This window comes from Hippopotamus amphibius, chromosome 14 (genome assembly GCF_030028045.1).
Source record: "Hippopotamus amphibius kiboko isolate mHipAmp2 chromosome 14, mHipAmp2.hap2, whole genome shotgun sequence".
Taxonomy (NCBI): Eukaryota; Metazoa; Chordata; class Mammalia; order Artiodactyla; family Hippopotamidae; genus Hippopotamus; species Hippopotamus amphibius.
The window spans coordinates 14,796,047-14,813,256 of record NC_080199.1 but is presented as its reverse complement, the minus strand read 5'-3'; the positions used below and the strand labels follow the sequence as shown (position 1 = coordinate 14,813,256).

Genomic DNA, 17,210 nt, shown 5'->3' with positions numbered 1-17,210 from the left:
TAATCATATACAGGAAAATGCCCTCTTGCCTTGCAAATCCTAGACATAATTCAATGAGAAAAGCTACAGTGGTGCAGATATTGAGTAAACAACTGAGACCACCCCCACTGCCCACCCCGCCTCAAAGAACTGTGAACGTGTGGCAGAGACCGCTGGCTGTCCTCAAAAACTGCTCTCATTCTTCTGTGGTCACAAACCTTGGACTTTAGACAGCACGTGGCAGCCTGGAAGGAGGCCCTCTCTCTCCAGCCTCCCAAACAGATAGGAGCAGCCACATGACTAGATCCAGGCCAGTGGAAACTGACAACGTCCAGGACCTTCATCCATCCCACGGCCTGGGACTTGGAGGCTGCCAGCTGGGTCAAGGCCACATGCAGGGGAGTGACAAGAAAGAGTCTGGGTTCCTAACACCATGAGGATCATACTAGCCATGGAGCTTGTTATGGGGAGAAATGTATCCCCACAAAAAGATATGCTAAAGTCCTAACCCGTTACCTCTAAATATGACTTTATCTGGAAACAGGGTTGTTACAGATGTAATGAATTAAGGTGAGATCACAGGGGAGTAGGGTGGGCCTTGAATCCAACATGATTGCTGCCCTTATAAGAAGAGATGCAGAGACAGACACACAGAAAACAGCCACCTGATGATGGAGACAGAGGCTGGAGTGACGGCAGTTACAAGCCAAGGAAGACAAGGTTTGCCTGCAACCACCGGAAGCTAATAGAGGCGAGGAAGGTTTCCCACTTTCAGGATTCAGACGGATCATGACCCTGCTGATGTCATACTTCTAGCCTCCAGGACTGAAAAACAATAAATATCGGTGGTTTTAAGCACTTGGTTTGTGCTTTGTTACAGCAGCTCCAGGAAACTTAAACAGAGCCTTACAAGGATGCTTGCAGGAGAGAAAAACAAACTATCTGGGTAAGCAGCTATAACGCGGGTAACTCCAGGACCCACAGGCAAACCAAATCCTAACCAGCACAGGAGGCAACAGAAACAAGCATCTGAGGATGTTTGAGAAAACAAACAACACATGAATACTAACCTACTATCCTAAACATCATAAACACCCTTCAAGTCCTTCACATCCTTCTCTATCGTGCTCCCAAGTCACAAATGTGATTGCAACCTTCCACTTCAAAATAACAATTGGTAAAAACTCAACATGAAAACCTGTTTCTGTGCAGGAAAACCAAGACAGGATCCTTGTACTTCTCTCAAAGACCAGCTGGCGGAAGAGATCCTCTCGTTCCCTCCTGCTTTCAACCAGGCTCACTAAGAACCTAAACACTGGCCACGGCTACTCCTCCCACCCAGAGCCCAAATCCACAGGAGGCAGGATGGACGGACAGTGGTCTGAGGACTCTTCTGCAGGCTGTCAACCACTGGAGCCTGAGTTCTCTCTCCGCACGGCCTCTCCCATCATCACCCAGGTACTAGCTCTCGCCTGTTCTGCCACAGCTCACCTCTCTCCCAATTCTCCTTTCCTCTTGGAACAACATAATTTCACAATCTCACTATGAATCATTTCAAATACTGATACTTTTCTTTTCTGGTTCCTTCCCCAACCCTCCACAATACTACCGAACCTACACCACCACCAATCCCTCCTGATCTCTTTACAACACCTCTGAGAATGTCCACTATGCTTAACACCCTCCAGTGACCCATCAGCACCTGAGTCCACACTCCCCAAGTGGCCTCTGCCTGGATGCCCTGAGTACTAAGTCCACCCATCCTTCCAAGCCCATCTCAAATGCTACTCCCCCTGGAACCAGTTCACGCACTTACACAGTCCCAGCGCCAACTAAGACCAAGCCTTGCACAGAGTTGGCACATCATGGGCATCAGCTAAAGGAAGGAACAGACTGTAGGGCTGGTTCCAATCAGTCCAACCACTGACTGCATGGCTACAGCTTTACATACTCTGAGCTAACATAACAACAAGCAAAAGGTTATACATGTATGTTATAGATCTTGTCTAGACAAAAATTCCAATTTTAGCTTAAGCATGTTACCAAGACAAAAACCTCAATAGTCAGTGTGTGCAGAGTAGAACAGAAATTCCCCACTTTCAAAAAGAAAAAGAAACAAAGAAAAGAAGAAGTATACCCTAAGTGAGGAAGTAAATCTATTGAGCACTTGTCTACAAAGAGGTCTGGATGGGGAAAAATGTCACAATCTTCCAGGGGTTAAATGAGACTCCATTCAACACATGACCAGCTTGTAACAGTGCCAGAAGTTCTGGCCAGAGTTTCTCTAGGACTCAGGCTGATGAAAAAGCTGAAATTAAATGGCCATTAGAGCCATGACGTGCAGACCCAGAAAAGATCATGCAGGAAAGTATCAATGTCAGAACTGCAGACAAAAAGACTGACTTTCCAGTGGCTGGTGGGGAAAACCTAAGCAGCTTTGTGAACAGTATAACCTCAAAGACACATTTTACCGGATGTAAAAGTCACTGAAGCCTTTCAGTGCTTTGAAGTTAAGATATTTACAATCATATTGGAGTCATCCAAGGCCAAGACCTTCAGTCCCCTTTCCTTACTAAGAGAAAACTAAAGGGACTTCTTGGGCCTATAAGTTCATAATAAATCCTCATATTCTGTATATGAAAAAAGGAAATTGAAAAGCACATGTAAACAAGAAGACACAGAATTATGACACCCACTTGTGGGTCTGTCCGTGGGTACAGACCATCGCACCCCCTCCAAGGTGGGCAGGGATGGTGAGTTTCCTTCCTAGGGCTCCCAGACATGACCTCAGTGCAATTCCTGGAAGATGGCCCATCCACTCTCCTGAGTGCCAGGCTGCAGAAGGCAGTGGGGCAGCAGGGCTCAACGCCACACTGTGTGCTCAACTCTACGTGCTCATCACACCTCCAGCCCGTCTGTGGTCAAGTCTCGCCCAGTTCTGACCACCTGGTCAGGAAACTCAGTTGATCTTCTCTTCCACGAATGCTGCTATTTTCACCTTCTAATTGGGCACTAACACATCTAAGTGAGAGGCAGGGAAAGGAAGGAAATTAGACATCCAATCATTGCCTGTTACCTGTTAGATAACAGGAAAGGAGGCTGAGTCAGGCCAATGGCTGGTCAGTGAGATGGGTCTTACAGCAAATATGGGTAGTTCAAAAGGCTCTCAGAATCCAAAGCTAAGTTTGTGCATTTTGCCTCCCCAGATCTGGTCCTATTCTAGTATTCCTTATTTTAGTTAATCCAGGAGATTTTGCATCCCCAAAGCTCTCAGAATCCAAAGCTAAGTTTGTGCATTTTGCCTCCCCAGATCTGGTCCTCTTCTAGTATTCCTTATTTGAGTTAATCCAGGAGATTTTGTAGCCCCAAAGCCCAAAGAAGCCCAAGATCTGTCCGCTCCCTCCATACCCAACTCAAGATGTGCCCTGAGTGGCTCTCAAATCTGGCCAAGTCTCTCTATTTCACCCTAAACCAAACCACATCATCTCATCCCTGCACCACGTACTGCGTTAGCCTCCTGACATGTCTCCCTGTCTCTACTCTGGGTCCCCACCCCACCTCCCTGACCTGTTCCCCAGGCTGCAGACAGGGTGAGCTCTGAGACTAGAAACCTTGATGTTACCTGGAAGATCCTGTGTAGTCCACTGCTCAGGCCTCCAGAGTCTCTACTCTGTAGCCTCGGACATGTTTGGTTCCTCAAATGCATGGATCCCCTTTTTGTGCACTGAAAGCCTTTGTCAGGTCATCATCCTCAGGAAAATGCGAAACATCAGCCTCCCACCTCCCCTACCCCCACACAGGTCATTCTGCAGGTAATTTCCTCAGCCTTCCCAGGAAGCATGGACATCAAAATTATACCAGCAACTCTGCTAAAGCACCTCATGCCACCTCAGATTTTTCCTTCCAAGGACTGATGACACACAAGCGCATCCACAGTGAGTTTCACTGTTTGATTCCTTGTTAACCCCCCACTTGATGAAGCATAAACTCCAGGCAGGAAGGACTTCTCTGCATTTGCTTCCCTGCCTTTGTACACACGCATTGAGCCTGAGCCAGGCGTCAGGTAGGTCCTCAGTTATTTGTGGAGCAAGTGATTGGAAGAATAAATTGAAATTTGACCCCCAAAAGTCTAGCATAAACCAAGAAAGTTTTTTTTTTTTTCTTAGTCTTAACAAGATCCTATCATCTTTAATATTTGCTAAAGTACATGTTGGGTTTGTTTGCCTTTTTCTAAACTTGGGCAATGTCTCCAAAATGTGACTTATTTTCAGGTACACAGGGACACTTACTAAAGACATAGATACCTTGGGCGACCTAGTGAATCAGAAACTCCAAGGTGTGATCATTTAGTTTTAATAAACACACCAGGTGATTCTCATGAACTAGACGCTGTAGCAACTATATGGGCTGAAGAAGGGTCTATGATCTAAAAGAAAAAAAGATATTTCACCGATACGTCCACCCACCAGGAAGCAGTCTGCCACGCTAACACCAGCTCTTCTCACCACTCTCATTCTCGGCCAGTGAGGACAAAGTCACATCCAGGAGCTCAGAGTTAGAGGTGTCAAGAGGGTGTGACAGTTAATTTTATGTCAACTTGGCTAAGCCACAGTTCGCAGACACTTGCTCAAACACCTATTGCAGTGAAAGTATTTTCAGATGAGATCAACATTTAAATCAGTAAACTCTGAGTAAAGCAGATTACCCTCCATCATGTGGGTGGGCCTCATGCAATTAGTCACAGGCCTTCAGAGAAAAAAGACTGACCAACTCCAAAGAGGAGGGAACTCTGTCTCAAGACCACCTTCCGACTAGGTGACCTCCCTTTGTCACACAGCAACTTTCCACTAGAGATGTATTTTACCACAAAGCCTCATAGTATTGATATTTTGTTTCATGACAGCCAGCAAGACAGTCAGAATAAGTTTAACAAAGTATGATTGAGTGTTTCTAATTATCCACAAGGCCCAAGAGCCCAGCCCAGGAGCCAGGCCAGCAGGGTCTACATGAACACCAGGCTGTGCAGGAACAGCTCCTCTCTTTAGAGAGCAGGTCCACCAAGTCCAGTCAGGCTGGTCTGAGATACACTGATGGACACACAGAACAAGAGGAAGATTCAGACCTATTCCCACTCTGGATAAGATCCAGCTCCCCTGGGGTGAGACCCCGCCCCTCCCCAAGCTCCGACTTTCCAGGAAGGAACTAACTCCAATCTGCTCCCTCCTTTCACATTGCACTATTTCTCCAGCTTCCAGTGCAGACTGGGCCACCCTGGGCCTCTGTGGGGTCCCAGCCGTTTCCTCTAACTGTTGTTTCAGTCCATCCAGTCTTTATTTGATGCCCATGATGTGTTCAACATGGGCCAGGCACTAATGAACTACCAGATAGAGTCTGCTGTGAAGGGGCTTAGAATACTCCTGGGGAGTCAGGATCACCCCACTTGACTGGAGGCTGGGCGGTGCGGGACTGGCCGAGCACAGAAACGGAAGCCCTAGATCAGCGTGAACGAACGTGCTGGGAGAGGGTCATGGGGCTGCTACAGGCTCAGCAGCATTTGCTTAAATCAAGGACAGAAGAGAAGGCAGCCCAGGGGGCTGAAGAGAGTGAGCAAAGACCAAAAGTAGGGATGAATGTGGCAGGTCACAGACAGCCTCCCTTCCCCGCCAGAGTCGAGGGTCCTGAGCTGGGAGACAAATAGAGTGGCCAGTGGAGCCAAGATTTTTAAATTTTGATTCTGCCAGAAACAGGGACCTGTTAAAGGTCTTCAGAGTAAGACCAGATGATCAAAACTACACTTGAGATATTCCACATGCCAGAAGGTACTAAGAAGGCAGTGTAACAATGGTTTAAAAAACCAGGCTCTGGGCAGAATCCTAGTTCTATCCCGTACAAGCTGTGTGAGGAAGGGTGAGCTACTTCACCTGTTACAGGAACCTGTCTCCTCATCTGTAAAGTGGGGACACTCGTGCTTATCCCACTCAATTGCTGTCAGGATTAAATGAGATGACGTGGAAAGGCTTCAGGAGCGCCCGGACCACACAGGGAGCCCTGGCAGCAGCGACTGAAGACAGCGGCCGCGGCAGCAGCAATAACAAAACCCCAGCAGCACAACACACGTGTGAAGCCTCCATCTGCACAGGTAACCGTGTGACCTTAGAACATCCCTCCAGTCCAAGGCTATTCCTCAGTGTCCTGTTTCAAGATGTGAATGCCATGAAAAGGGAATTTTATTGAACTTTACGAAAAAGAATTTTATTGGACAATCTCTTAACAGTGTGGCTAGAAGCCCTTGTTGGAAAGAATGATAAACTCAGGGGACCAGAACTGACCTCGTATGACTGATTTGTTTTATGGGTAATAGTTTTTTATAATATACAAACTTCATTCAAAAAAAATGTCAGATTTTATGGCAAGACACAAAAATAAACTATCTCCATAGCCAGAGCTTTCTAATTTCACTAGAGATATATTACTGGCTGCCCATCACTGTGGAAAAGTAGGAACACAACAAATTGGATATTTTATAAAGTCCAGATACTCAAGCTCATGCCCAGGCTAGCTCACAGAGGCAATTTATTTTCATTTTAGACCTAGTCATAAACACGCAAATGTCTAAGCATTTATTATGTGCCAGGCCCTTATCTGGATGATATAAATTATTTGACCCTGGCAATTTAGGGACAGTTAGTTAGGAAAAGGAGGCCGTGAGTATGGTGGGAATCCCAAATTTGAAAGGCAGAGGCAGCTAGAGAGAGGATTAAGCAGTAAGTGAAAAGAGGACAGGGAGGAAACGGCAGATGCAAAAGGCCTGCTCAGACATCAACAAGCAAAGCATCTATGGAGGAAAGAACCCAGGTTTAAACACAGAGAACTAAGTGAATCTGAGGCCCTTCTCCTGCCCAAGGAGCAGGGACCTCTCAGCAACTTCTTTCCCTCCCGGCCCAGAGAAGAATCCTATTCACACCAGGACTCAACACAGTCACTACCTAGTCATTCAAGTTAGCACAGGAGATGACATTTGTTTGCTTCTTCTGCTTTCAGTGATTTTAATCGCCCTGTAGTCATCACTTTATATCAAGAACCCTGTGCCACAGCTAATCTATACCACAGCCCATAAATGAGCAGGGAACTCATATTCGTAATGAACTCTACCTAAGAAGAGAGAGGGGTAGGTAAGACATTTTGGAATGACAATAAGCTTTGGCATTGAGAGAGTTAAACCTCACATAACAGGAACACAGTGACACCAAATAAAAGGAGGCATTTTATGTAAAATCCACCTACAACTTCAAAAATTGTCACCAAACCTTGATTCTTCGGATGCTGACGACTGCCTCTGACACCTTCTCCACGGCCATGGGGAAGTAGAGGGTGCCCGTCAACCGCACAGCCTCGTACAGCGTCACCACCACAAACACTTGGCTGGCTGTGATCATGTTATCCAGGTGGTAGTTAGTGATGAAGGTGACAAAGACCATGACTTTGCTTACAGCGAAAAATGATGCCAAACTCACTCCTCTAAGGTAGGAACTTCTCAGAATCTTGGAAATTTCTTTACTGGAAAAGAGAGTGGGAAACAGGTTTTAAAAGCATCAACATCCAACACATGAATTCAAGTGCCCTGTGCAAGTGGCCCCTTTCTAGGGAGTGGACACAGATTAACATAAACCATCCCTCACATCATGGAGACACTACACAGTGCACACCCGGGGGTCTGCCCGACACAAGGACCACACCCTGCATCACCACCTCACTCTCCAACTAAATGGAGGCTAAATGTCCTACTTTTAAACATTCTGGGTCAATCAGACTGGATTTGAACATTCATTCAACCAGCATTTGTAACCACAAGTCCTGTGCTGGGCTCCTGACTGATGACAGCCCATCCCCTTCAGGAGCTCATGAACTTGTGGGGGAAGAGACTAAACAACCCCCAAAATTGTGAGACACCAAGACATTAGACAGAGGAGCCAGCGCAGCCCCCGCGGAGCACAGAGCAGAGGCGTGTGACTCCGAGCAGTGGAGTCAGAGCAAGTCACACACACGTGGAACCTGAGAAGATGAGTGGGAGTCAGTCAGGCCTGGCGGAGGCCAGAGAAGAGGGAAGATGGGAGTGTCTTCCCAGCAGAGGGAGGGGCCCCCACAAAGGGGCAAAGTGAGAGGTGACAGGGAGCTCCCGGGGAATTCTAAGTGCCCTGTGCTAGAGTATAAACACTCATCAGATATTTAAATGAGAGTGGAAAAAAAATCTACAAACATAAAGCAAAGCAAAAAAACAAAACAAATAAAACAGTGTTTTTACAGCTGTATGTGGTATGAATAACACTGATTCGTTTGGCCTGATACAGGTAGACCCGGTCTTTACAATCTCCCCATTTGTGCTATTTAGCATAAATCACAGTTTTGGTTCAAATGTCATTGTCTCAAATACTTACCTCTTAGAATCACTGTTTATTTGGGATTTGTGGTATTAGGAAATATTTGGAATTTCATTTTGGTATAAATAAGCAGTACATATATTTTTTCCTTTAACAAGATGGTAAATGGTAAAAGCAGGTTAAAATTACATACTCCCCTAGTCTAGCTAAACTCCCTGCCACATGCAGGGGGTGGAGTGGATAGTATTTAAGTTCACTGTAATGCGAAATCTTGGTAAGACTTCTAAATTCATTCAGTACAAACAGGAAATAAAAAAGTACAAAAATATGGTTTCATATACATAAAAACATACCTTCTCAAGCTGGTAATAAGGTCTTCAAAAGACTTTTCCCAAGCATACATTTTTATTGTTTTGATGCCAGTTATAACTTCGCTCAGGGTCCTGATCCTGTCGTCTGTGAAAGCTGCGGTCTTACCCCTAAGGGGACAGACGTGAGAGATGAGCCCTGGTGATCACAGCCCAGCTTTCCTTATCAGGAACATCAGCAGCCCAGCCCGAGACCCTGGATCAAATGATTCCCTACAGCTCTTTTGTGCTGACAATACAGGTAAGTCCTACTCAAAGTACAAATGGAGAAAGACTTTAATTAGGAAGTCAACCATTCAGCCCACTTCAAGAAGTAACTTGGAGCACTTGCAGTATTGACTAAGGAAGACCTGAAATGAGTCACATATAAACCATCTGCTCAAGGAGGTCACAGGTGGGTAGGAAGGCACGAATCTAACAGGAAGACAGTGGCTGTGCTGTAATAACATAGGAGTAAGGTGCTGGGAGCAGAAAAGATGGGGCTGTGAATTCCCCTGGGAAAGGAGAGCAAGAAAAGCTTCAGAGACCTGGTAGCATCAGAACAGGGCCTCAAAGGATAAGGAACATGTCTCCACAGCAAAGAGAGGAAAGGAAATTCCAAGTAGAGAAATACACCACACATAGAGGTGCTCACACACATGAAGAACTCAATGAGCTTCAAACGGCACAACATCTCCATCACCTGACAACCTGGACCATGACGCACCTCCAACCCTCTGGGACCTGTTTTAGGTCTAACTCATCACCATCAGGCTCTTCATCACCAGCCACTTTTCTATCACACATGCTGCTGGGAATGTGGGGCTTTATAAAGACATAATTAATTAACACCAGCCTTGCCCTTTGGTTGCTTATAACTTAATGAAAACACTGAATTGAAAACAAGACACAAACATACATATCTGAAAAGCCTCCAACACAAGCATAACAAAAATATATGCAGCTAGAAAAGGGCCTATAACATTATTACTATTTAATAATGTGTAAAAAACTTGGACATAGATATATTCTGCTTAAGGACACTCTAATATTCAGGTACAGTGTCTGAAAAGCTAGCTGTGAGAAAACAGCAAATGCCATCACCTTTCCCGCTGCAAGATCAGCCTTCAGCTTAAGGCTGGAGCCTCCACTGGCTAAGCCTGAAGGGTCTACAACACATGCAAAGAAGAGACCAGAGAAGGCATGTTTTTGTTTGTTTTTGAACAAAAGTGTCACGTAGACGGTAGATGTTACCAATTACATATTAACAGTTTTTAGACCAGTGTTTCTCTTACCAGAGTGATGAAAACAGCTTCCCGATGTAGCTTTGCAAAAGCAGAAGAATCATGAGAACCGCCATCCCGGCAAGACATGATATTCCTGTTTCCATCCAGAGCAGGGCCGTCACTGCGATAGCCTGCAGTGGCCCCACCCACAGAAAGTGCAAGAACATCGTTACCTTAAAAGACAAAGACAAAGCCTTCTTAGGACTGTATGAAAACATAACCAGTAAGGACACAGTGTAGAAACAATCTCCTCTGAAAGAACAGACATGAACCTACACAGACATGATCTCAATGGTCTTAAACCTGCTAAAGCAGAAACCCAAGCACCCTCCCCAGATGAAGCTGCTCTGGGGCCGCCCAGGAAGCAGACCAGCAGCATGGGGAGGAAGAGGTCGATTGTGTCCCCCCAACAGAGGAGCTTAGGGCTTCCCCAAACTCTCTCTGCCCCAAAATTCAGCCCCCATTTTCCTTGGGGCTCTCTGGCACCCCAGGAAAGCCTATATTATGTACCTGCCATACTCTCCAGTAATTATCTGTGTATTTACCTCCCTGACAGGCTGTGGCTTCTCCAGGGCAGAAACTGAGCCTTATGTATCCCTGAAACTGAGGACGGGCCTTACTTCATGTTTGATGAATGAATAATTCAAACGGATCTAGTGCAAAACAGATCTGACCAACAGCCTCAACACCAAGGATCATGTGATCTGTTCATAAGGTAAGTACAAAAAGAGTGTGATGGGACAGCAGAGAGTAGCTTGTGTCTGGCTAGGGACCACCCATTTGGCATTATTTATCAAAGGCTCCCTATGCAGCAGGCACCATTCAGGGCACAGGAAATAGAACAATCCCTGTGACCAGACCTTCTTCATCTACAGGAGGAGGAAGACAGTTCAGCCAGCAACACAAATACAGCGTGCCAAGAAGGGCCCCTCCAGGAGGACCCTTAGGGACACTAACCAAGCTGCACAAGAACAACGCTGCCTATTTATTATTGGAGTATGGTGCAGGCAACATTAGAAAAACAAAACTCTCATCTAGAGGACAACATATATAATTACATCTAAGCTGCACAAAGAAGAAATAAGAGTTGGATAAAAACATTCTGTCTTACATCCTCAACAGAATCATGGCCAATGCCAAACCTGGCACCTGGCACCCCAATAAGCTTAACCCAGTACAAAGGACAGGAATTGGAAAAGGATCCCTCAGGGGCAGCTTACCTGATCCAACTTGTTCACATCATTGGACAGCAGACTGACTATCTGGCCTGTGGTGGTCTTGCCCATGGCCAGGCTACTCAGGTGAAGGGCCTGAAGTAAGAAAAATACAGAGAATTGGATTCCTATGGTGATACCAAGTCACTCTTAGAACATAACAAAACAGAGTTTGTTTTCATGGGGTCTTGAGTGGTGTCAGGATGAGCAGGATGACCCCTGACAGCAGGGCTCCAGGGACCCACGTTTATCCTTCAACTCCTCAATGTGGCGGCAGTCACACCCTCAAGGACAGCAAAGGGAACAATAGGAGGTAGAAGCAAAATCCCCCACCCTGTTTCTCAATGAACTTGGACATGCCCAAAAGATAAAGGGATGCAAGGTTAGATTTAATAGCCAACCAAAATAATTTTGAGCCAACTGAGATGAGAGTGGGGAGGCTGCCTGAAGGAACAAAATTAGGAGACTTGGACGGTAAATGCGGAATCAGTCATTAATTCCATATGTGACATCATTTAAACACTTTGGTCTTGGTCTCCTCATCCTGAAATGAATGAGAACAATGTTCACAGCACTGTTCCTGTGAGGAACCTGTGTTTTTACTGCCAGTCTGCTGACTTTTCCAAAACCACAACCTGTGTTGCACAATCCCTATATTTGGTAAAAAGTTCTGAAAAATGCTCTAGAGATCTGAGGAACCTGAAGAGACCACCATGAGTTCTTTCAACAGACCACCAACTGGAGCCACAGATCCAAACAAAATGTCACAGTTCATAAAAACTTTTCATTTACTCATCACATCAAACAGAATAATCAGTGATCAAGTGGGAATGTAAAATGATATAAGCACAATGGAAGAGAGTATGGAAGTTCCGCAAAATATTAAATGTAAAGTTAGCATATAGCACAGTGATTCCGCTTCTGGGAATGTACTCCAAAGAACTGAAAGCATGGACTTAAATAGACATTTGTACAATATCTGTGTTCACAGCAGCATTATTTACAACAGTCAAAAGTGGAAACAGCTTAGATGTCCACTGACAGATGAATGGATACACAAAATGTTGTAGATACCTATAATGGGATATTATTCAGCCTTAAAAAGGAATTAAATTCTGACATCTGCTACAACATGGATGAACCTTGAAGACACTGTGCTACATGACATAAGCCAGACACAAAATGACAAACATTGTGTGATTTCACATCTACGAGGCACCTAGAGTAGTCAGATCCACAGAGAGAAGAAGTAGAGGGTGAGGGGAGGGGGCTGGGGAGTTAGTGTTTAAGGGGTGCAGAGGATCAGTTTCGGAAGAAGAAAAATTCACATAGTGGTGATGGCTGCACAACAACGTGAATGTGCTTAATATTAACTGAATGCTACGCTTAGAAGAGTTAAAATGGTAAATTTTATGTTGTGTGTATTCTACCACAATTTTAAAAAAATCAATCATCAAAAGCCAAAAGTAATTTTACCAAAGTTGTAGAAAGGTAAATAAATGACAAATTTTTATATATGATACATCCCACAAGATCATTCAAAATTATAAACAAGCTTAGCACCCACTCCATTTCTAACACCCAACCTGATTTCTTCCCAGGACCAGGGATTAGCAAGTAGGGCTGAACATAAAACAAATATTCAGAGGGGCCTTCCAGAGCTGCTCTGCAGCACCTGCTTTTCCCCTAAGGAATCAGCCCACCTGTAACCTGCAAAAAAGGGTCTTATTTCTTTACCTCAGCAGGATCCTAGAAGCAAGCCTGGGCATGAAGAAACTGGTCTTTCCCATGTTTCTGGAATTTCAGGTTATGTCTCTGGTTTAACCCCAACAATACCTGACTTCATAAAGGGACAATTCTCTTAATCTAATCAAGCCAGCAAAGTAATGGCTTTGGGAGATGTTTACATTCACATAAGCAAATGTGCCAGGTCAGATCAGGTTTCCCAGAGGTGATGTTTCAAAGAGTTAGTGGGAAGAGAAAGAAAAACAGGTGGACAATGGCTCAGCTGTGCAGCAAAGCAGGAGCTTTGACTAAACCATCTCCTCACACCTAAAACAAGGTTTTCACAGGGCAGTTCTGGTGAAATTTCCTGTGTGTTTATGGGACCTAAGTATGATCTGAAAGATAAACATTTAGCTAATTTGTGTGAAAGTCTGAGTATTCATCCAAAAAACGGTAGAAGGTGCAGCAGAATAACACAGATGACAATGATTGACAAGGAAGCCTCCTGACTAGAGTGTACGGGGGGCACCGCTGCCATTCAGACGTCACCCAGGAGGAAACCGGCTCACGGGCTGGAGCCACACAGTGAGATGCCAGGCCCCCGGGTCCACACAGCCCCGAGACTAACAAGACTCTGCTCAAGGAAGGAGGAGGAGAAGCCATCTTCCATTTTGCCAAGAAAAGTATCCCAAGAAACAGAAGCACTTAGATAAGTAGCAAATAGGGAAAGGAAGCAATACTTTCCATTTAAATTGTTTGGTTTTATCTTTGATGAGGATTTTATTTATTAAATAATAAACATGGTATGTGTTTAAGGTTACAACGTGATGTTCTGATATAAATACACACTGGGAACTGATTACTGTAGTAAAACCACTTAATATATCCATCACCTCACATAGTTATCCTATTTTTTTAATTTTTATTTTATATTGGGGAATAGTTGATTAACAATGTTGTGTTAGTTTCAGATGTACAGCAAAGGGATTCAATTATACATATATATGTATCTATTCATTTTCAAATTCTTTTCCCATTTCGGTTATTACAGAATATTGAGCAGTTCCCCGTGCTATACAGTAGGTTCTTGTTGGTTATGTATTTTAAACACAGTAGTGTGTAAACGACAAACCCCAACTCCCAGTTTATCCCTCCTGCCCACCTTTCCTCTTTGGTAACCATAAGTTTGTTTTCTAAGTCTGTGAGTCTGTTTTGTAAAAAATTCATTTGTATCATTTATTTTCAATTCTGCATATAAGCGATATATGATATTTGTCTCTCTCTGACATACTTCATTAGGTATGATGATCTCCAGGTTCAACCATGTTGCTGCAAATGGCATAATTTCATTCTTTTTAATGACTGAGTCATATTCCATTGTATATATGTGCCACATCTTCTTTACCCACTCATTAGTCAATGGACATTTAGGTTGCTTCCATGTGTTGGCTACTGTAAACAGCGCTGCAATGAATATTCGGGTGCATGTATCTTGTCAAATCATGTTTTTCTCCAGATATATGCCCAGGAGTGAGATTCCTCAGTCATATTGTACCTCTATTTTTAGTTTTTTAAGGAACCTCCATACTGTTCTCCATAACGGTTTTACCAATTTACATTGCCACCGACAGTGTAGCAGGGTTCCCTTCTCTCCACACATGCTCCAGCATTTATTGTTTGTACACTTTTTAATGATGGCCATTCTGACTAGTGTGAGGTGATATCTCATTGTATTCTTGATTTGCACATCTCTAATAATTAGCGATGTTGAACATCTTTTCTCATGCCTTTTGGCTGTCTTCTTTGGAGAAATGTCTGTTTATGTCTTCTGCCCATTTTTTGATTGGGTTATTTGGTTTTTTGATATTGAGCTGCATAAGCTGTTTGTACATTTTGGATTAATCCCTTCTCGGTTGCATCATTTGCAAATACGAGGGTGAGTCAAAAATTATCCGCACTCTGGCTGTAGAATTTATTTTAATTAAACTTTAGAAAAGACAAATACATCATTGTTTCACATAATCTTATTACTTTTCAATACACTTTGTCCATCTGTCAACAAGGTTTCACATTCCCTCATTAAAAAATGTTTTATGCTGAGCTGCAAGCCACGAATGAACTGCTTTCTTCAATTCATCAGAAGTGAATCTTCATCCTTGTAGGGCTGCTTTCAGGGGACCAAACAGGTGAAAGTCCGATGGAGCAAGATCAGGACTATAGGGAGGATGCTTTAACACCTCAAAATGAACTTTTTTGCACAATGTTGACAGTGTGGGCAGAAGTGTGCAGACGTGCACATCTTCAGACCACAAAAAACAAATCACTACATGCTGCTCTTCTTTTGTGCAAATCACAAGTGGGGCATCCAGTTTTGCTCATACCACAGTTACAAGTGAACTGTTGTAACATGTTCACATCTGTACAGCCGTGACTGGGAAGACAGGAGCCTTGAATGGAAAGCACTGATAAGACAGTGTGGCCAACAGAAGTTTTAATGTACCTGGAGTGGGGATACTTTTTGACTCACCCCCAAACATTCTCCCATTCTGTGGATTGTCCTTTTGTTCTGTTTATGGTTTCCTTTGATGTGCAAAAACTTTTGAGTTTAATTAGGTCCTTGTTTATTTTTGTTTTTATTTCCATTACTCTAAGAGAGGGATTGAAAAAGATATTGCTGTGATTTATGTCAAAGAGTGGTCTTCCTATGTTTTCCTCTAAGTGTTTATAGTATCAGGTCTTACATTTAGCTTTTTCATTCAACTTGCATTTATTTTTATGTATGGTGTTAAAGAATGTTCTAATTTTATTCTTTTACATGTAGCTGTCCAGTTTTCCCAGCACCATTTATTGAAGAAACTGTCTTTCTTCCATTGAATAATCCTGCCTCCTTTGTCATAGATTAATTGAATATAGGTGTGTGGCTTTATTTCTTGGCTTTCTATCCTGTTCCCTTCACCTATATTTCTGTTTTTGTACCAGTAACATATTGTTTTGATGACTATAGCTTTGTAGTATAGTCTGAAGTCAAGGAGCCTGATTCCTACACCTTGGTTTTTCTTTCCCAAGATAGCTTTGGCTATTCAGGGTCTTTTGTGTCTCCACAAAATATTTTATTCTAGTTCTGTGAAAAATGCCATTGGTAATTTGATAGGGATTGCATTGAATCTGTAAATTGCCTTGGGTAGTATGGTCATTTTGATAATATTGCTTCTTCCAATCTGAGAACATGGTATATCTTTCCATCTATTTGTGTCATCTTCAGTTTCTATTATCAGTATCTTAGTTTATGGAGTACTCATCTGTTGCCTCCTTAGGTAGGTGTATTCCAAGGTATTTTATTTTTTGTTGCAATGGTGAATGGGATTGTTTACTTAATTTCTCTTTCCGAGCTCACATTGTTAGTGTATAGAAATGCCACAGATTTCTGTGTGTTAAATTTTTGTCTTACAACTTTATTGAATCCTGATAAGCCATTAGTTTTCTGGTAGCATCTTTAGGATTTTCTATGTACAGCATCATGTTATCTGCAAACAGTGACAATTTTACTTCTTCTTTTCCAATCTGGATTCCTTTTATTTCTTTTTCTTCTCCAACTGCCATGGCTAGGACTTCCAAAACTATGTTGAATAAAAGTGGCAAGAGTGGACAGCCTTGTCTTGTTCCTGATCTTAGAGGAAATGCTTTCAGCTTTTCACTGTTGTGTGTGATGTTTTCTGCAGGTTGGTCATCAATGGACTTTATTGTGTTGACGTATGTTCCTCTATGCCCACTTTCTGGTGACTTTCTATCATAAATGGGTGGTGAATGTTGTCAAAAAGCTTTTTCTGCATCTATTGAGATAATCACATGGTTTTTATCCTTCAATATGTTGGTGCAGTGCATCACACTGATTTCAGGATGTTGAAAAATCCTTGCATCCCTGGGATAAATCACACTTGATCATGGTTTATGATCCTTTTAATGTGTTGTTGGATTCTGTTTGCCATCATTTTGTTGAGGATTTTTTCATCTAGGTTCATCAGTGATATTGGCCTGTAATTTTCGTTTCTTCATGATATTTTTCTGTGGTTTTGGTATCAGGGTGGTGATGGCCTCATAGTATGAGTTTGGGAGTGTTCCTTCCCTAAAATTCTTTGGAATAGTTTGAGAAGTATAGGTGGTAGTTCGTCTCTAAATGTTTGATAGAATTCACCCGTGAAGCCATCTGGTCCTGGACTTTTGCTTGTTGGGAGTTTTCAAATAGCAATTTTAATTTCAGTACTTGTGATTAATCTGTTAATA

At 43.3% G+C, this 17,210-nt stretch overlaps 1 protein-coding gene across 1 annotated transcript in view; it reads right to left on the bottom strand.

The window, feature by feature from the left end:
* Positions 1-17,210, bottom strand: part of LOC130835726 (ATP-binding cassette sub-family C member 4-like) — a 192,771-nt gene that overhangs the window by 155,254 nt on the left and 20,307 nt on the right. The window contains exons 5-8 of the mRNA XM_057707518.1: positions 11,211-11,300; positions 10,000-10,163; positions 8,711-8,836; positions 7,287-7,536 (exon numbers count right to left, since the gene is read on the bottom strand). Coding sequence (XP_057563501.1) covers positions 7,287-7,536; positions 8,711-8,836; positions 10,000-10,163; positions 11,211-11,300 — 630 coding nt within the window. The remainder of the gene's footprint in view (positions 1-7,286; positions 7,537-8,710; positions 8,837-9,999; positions 10,164-11,210; positions 11,301-17,210) is intronic.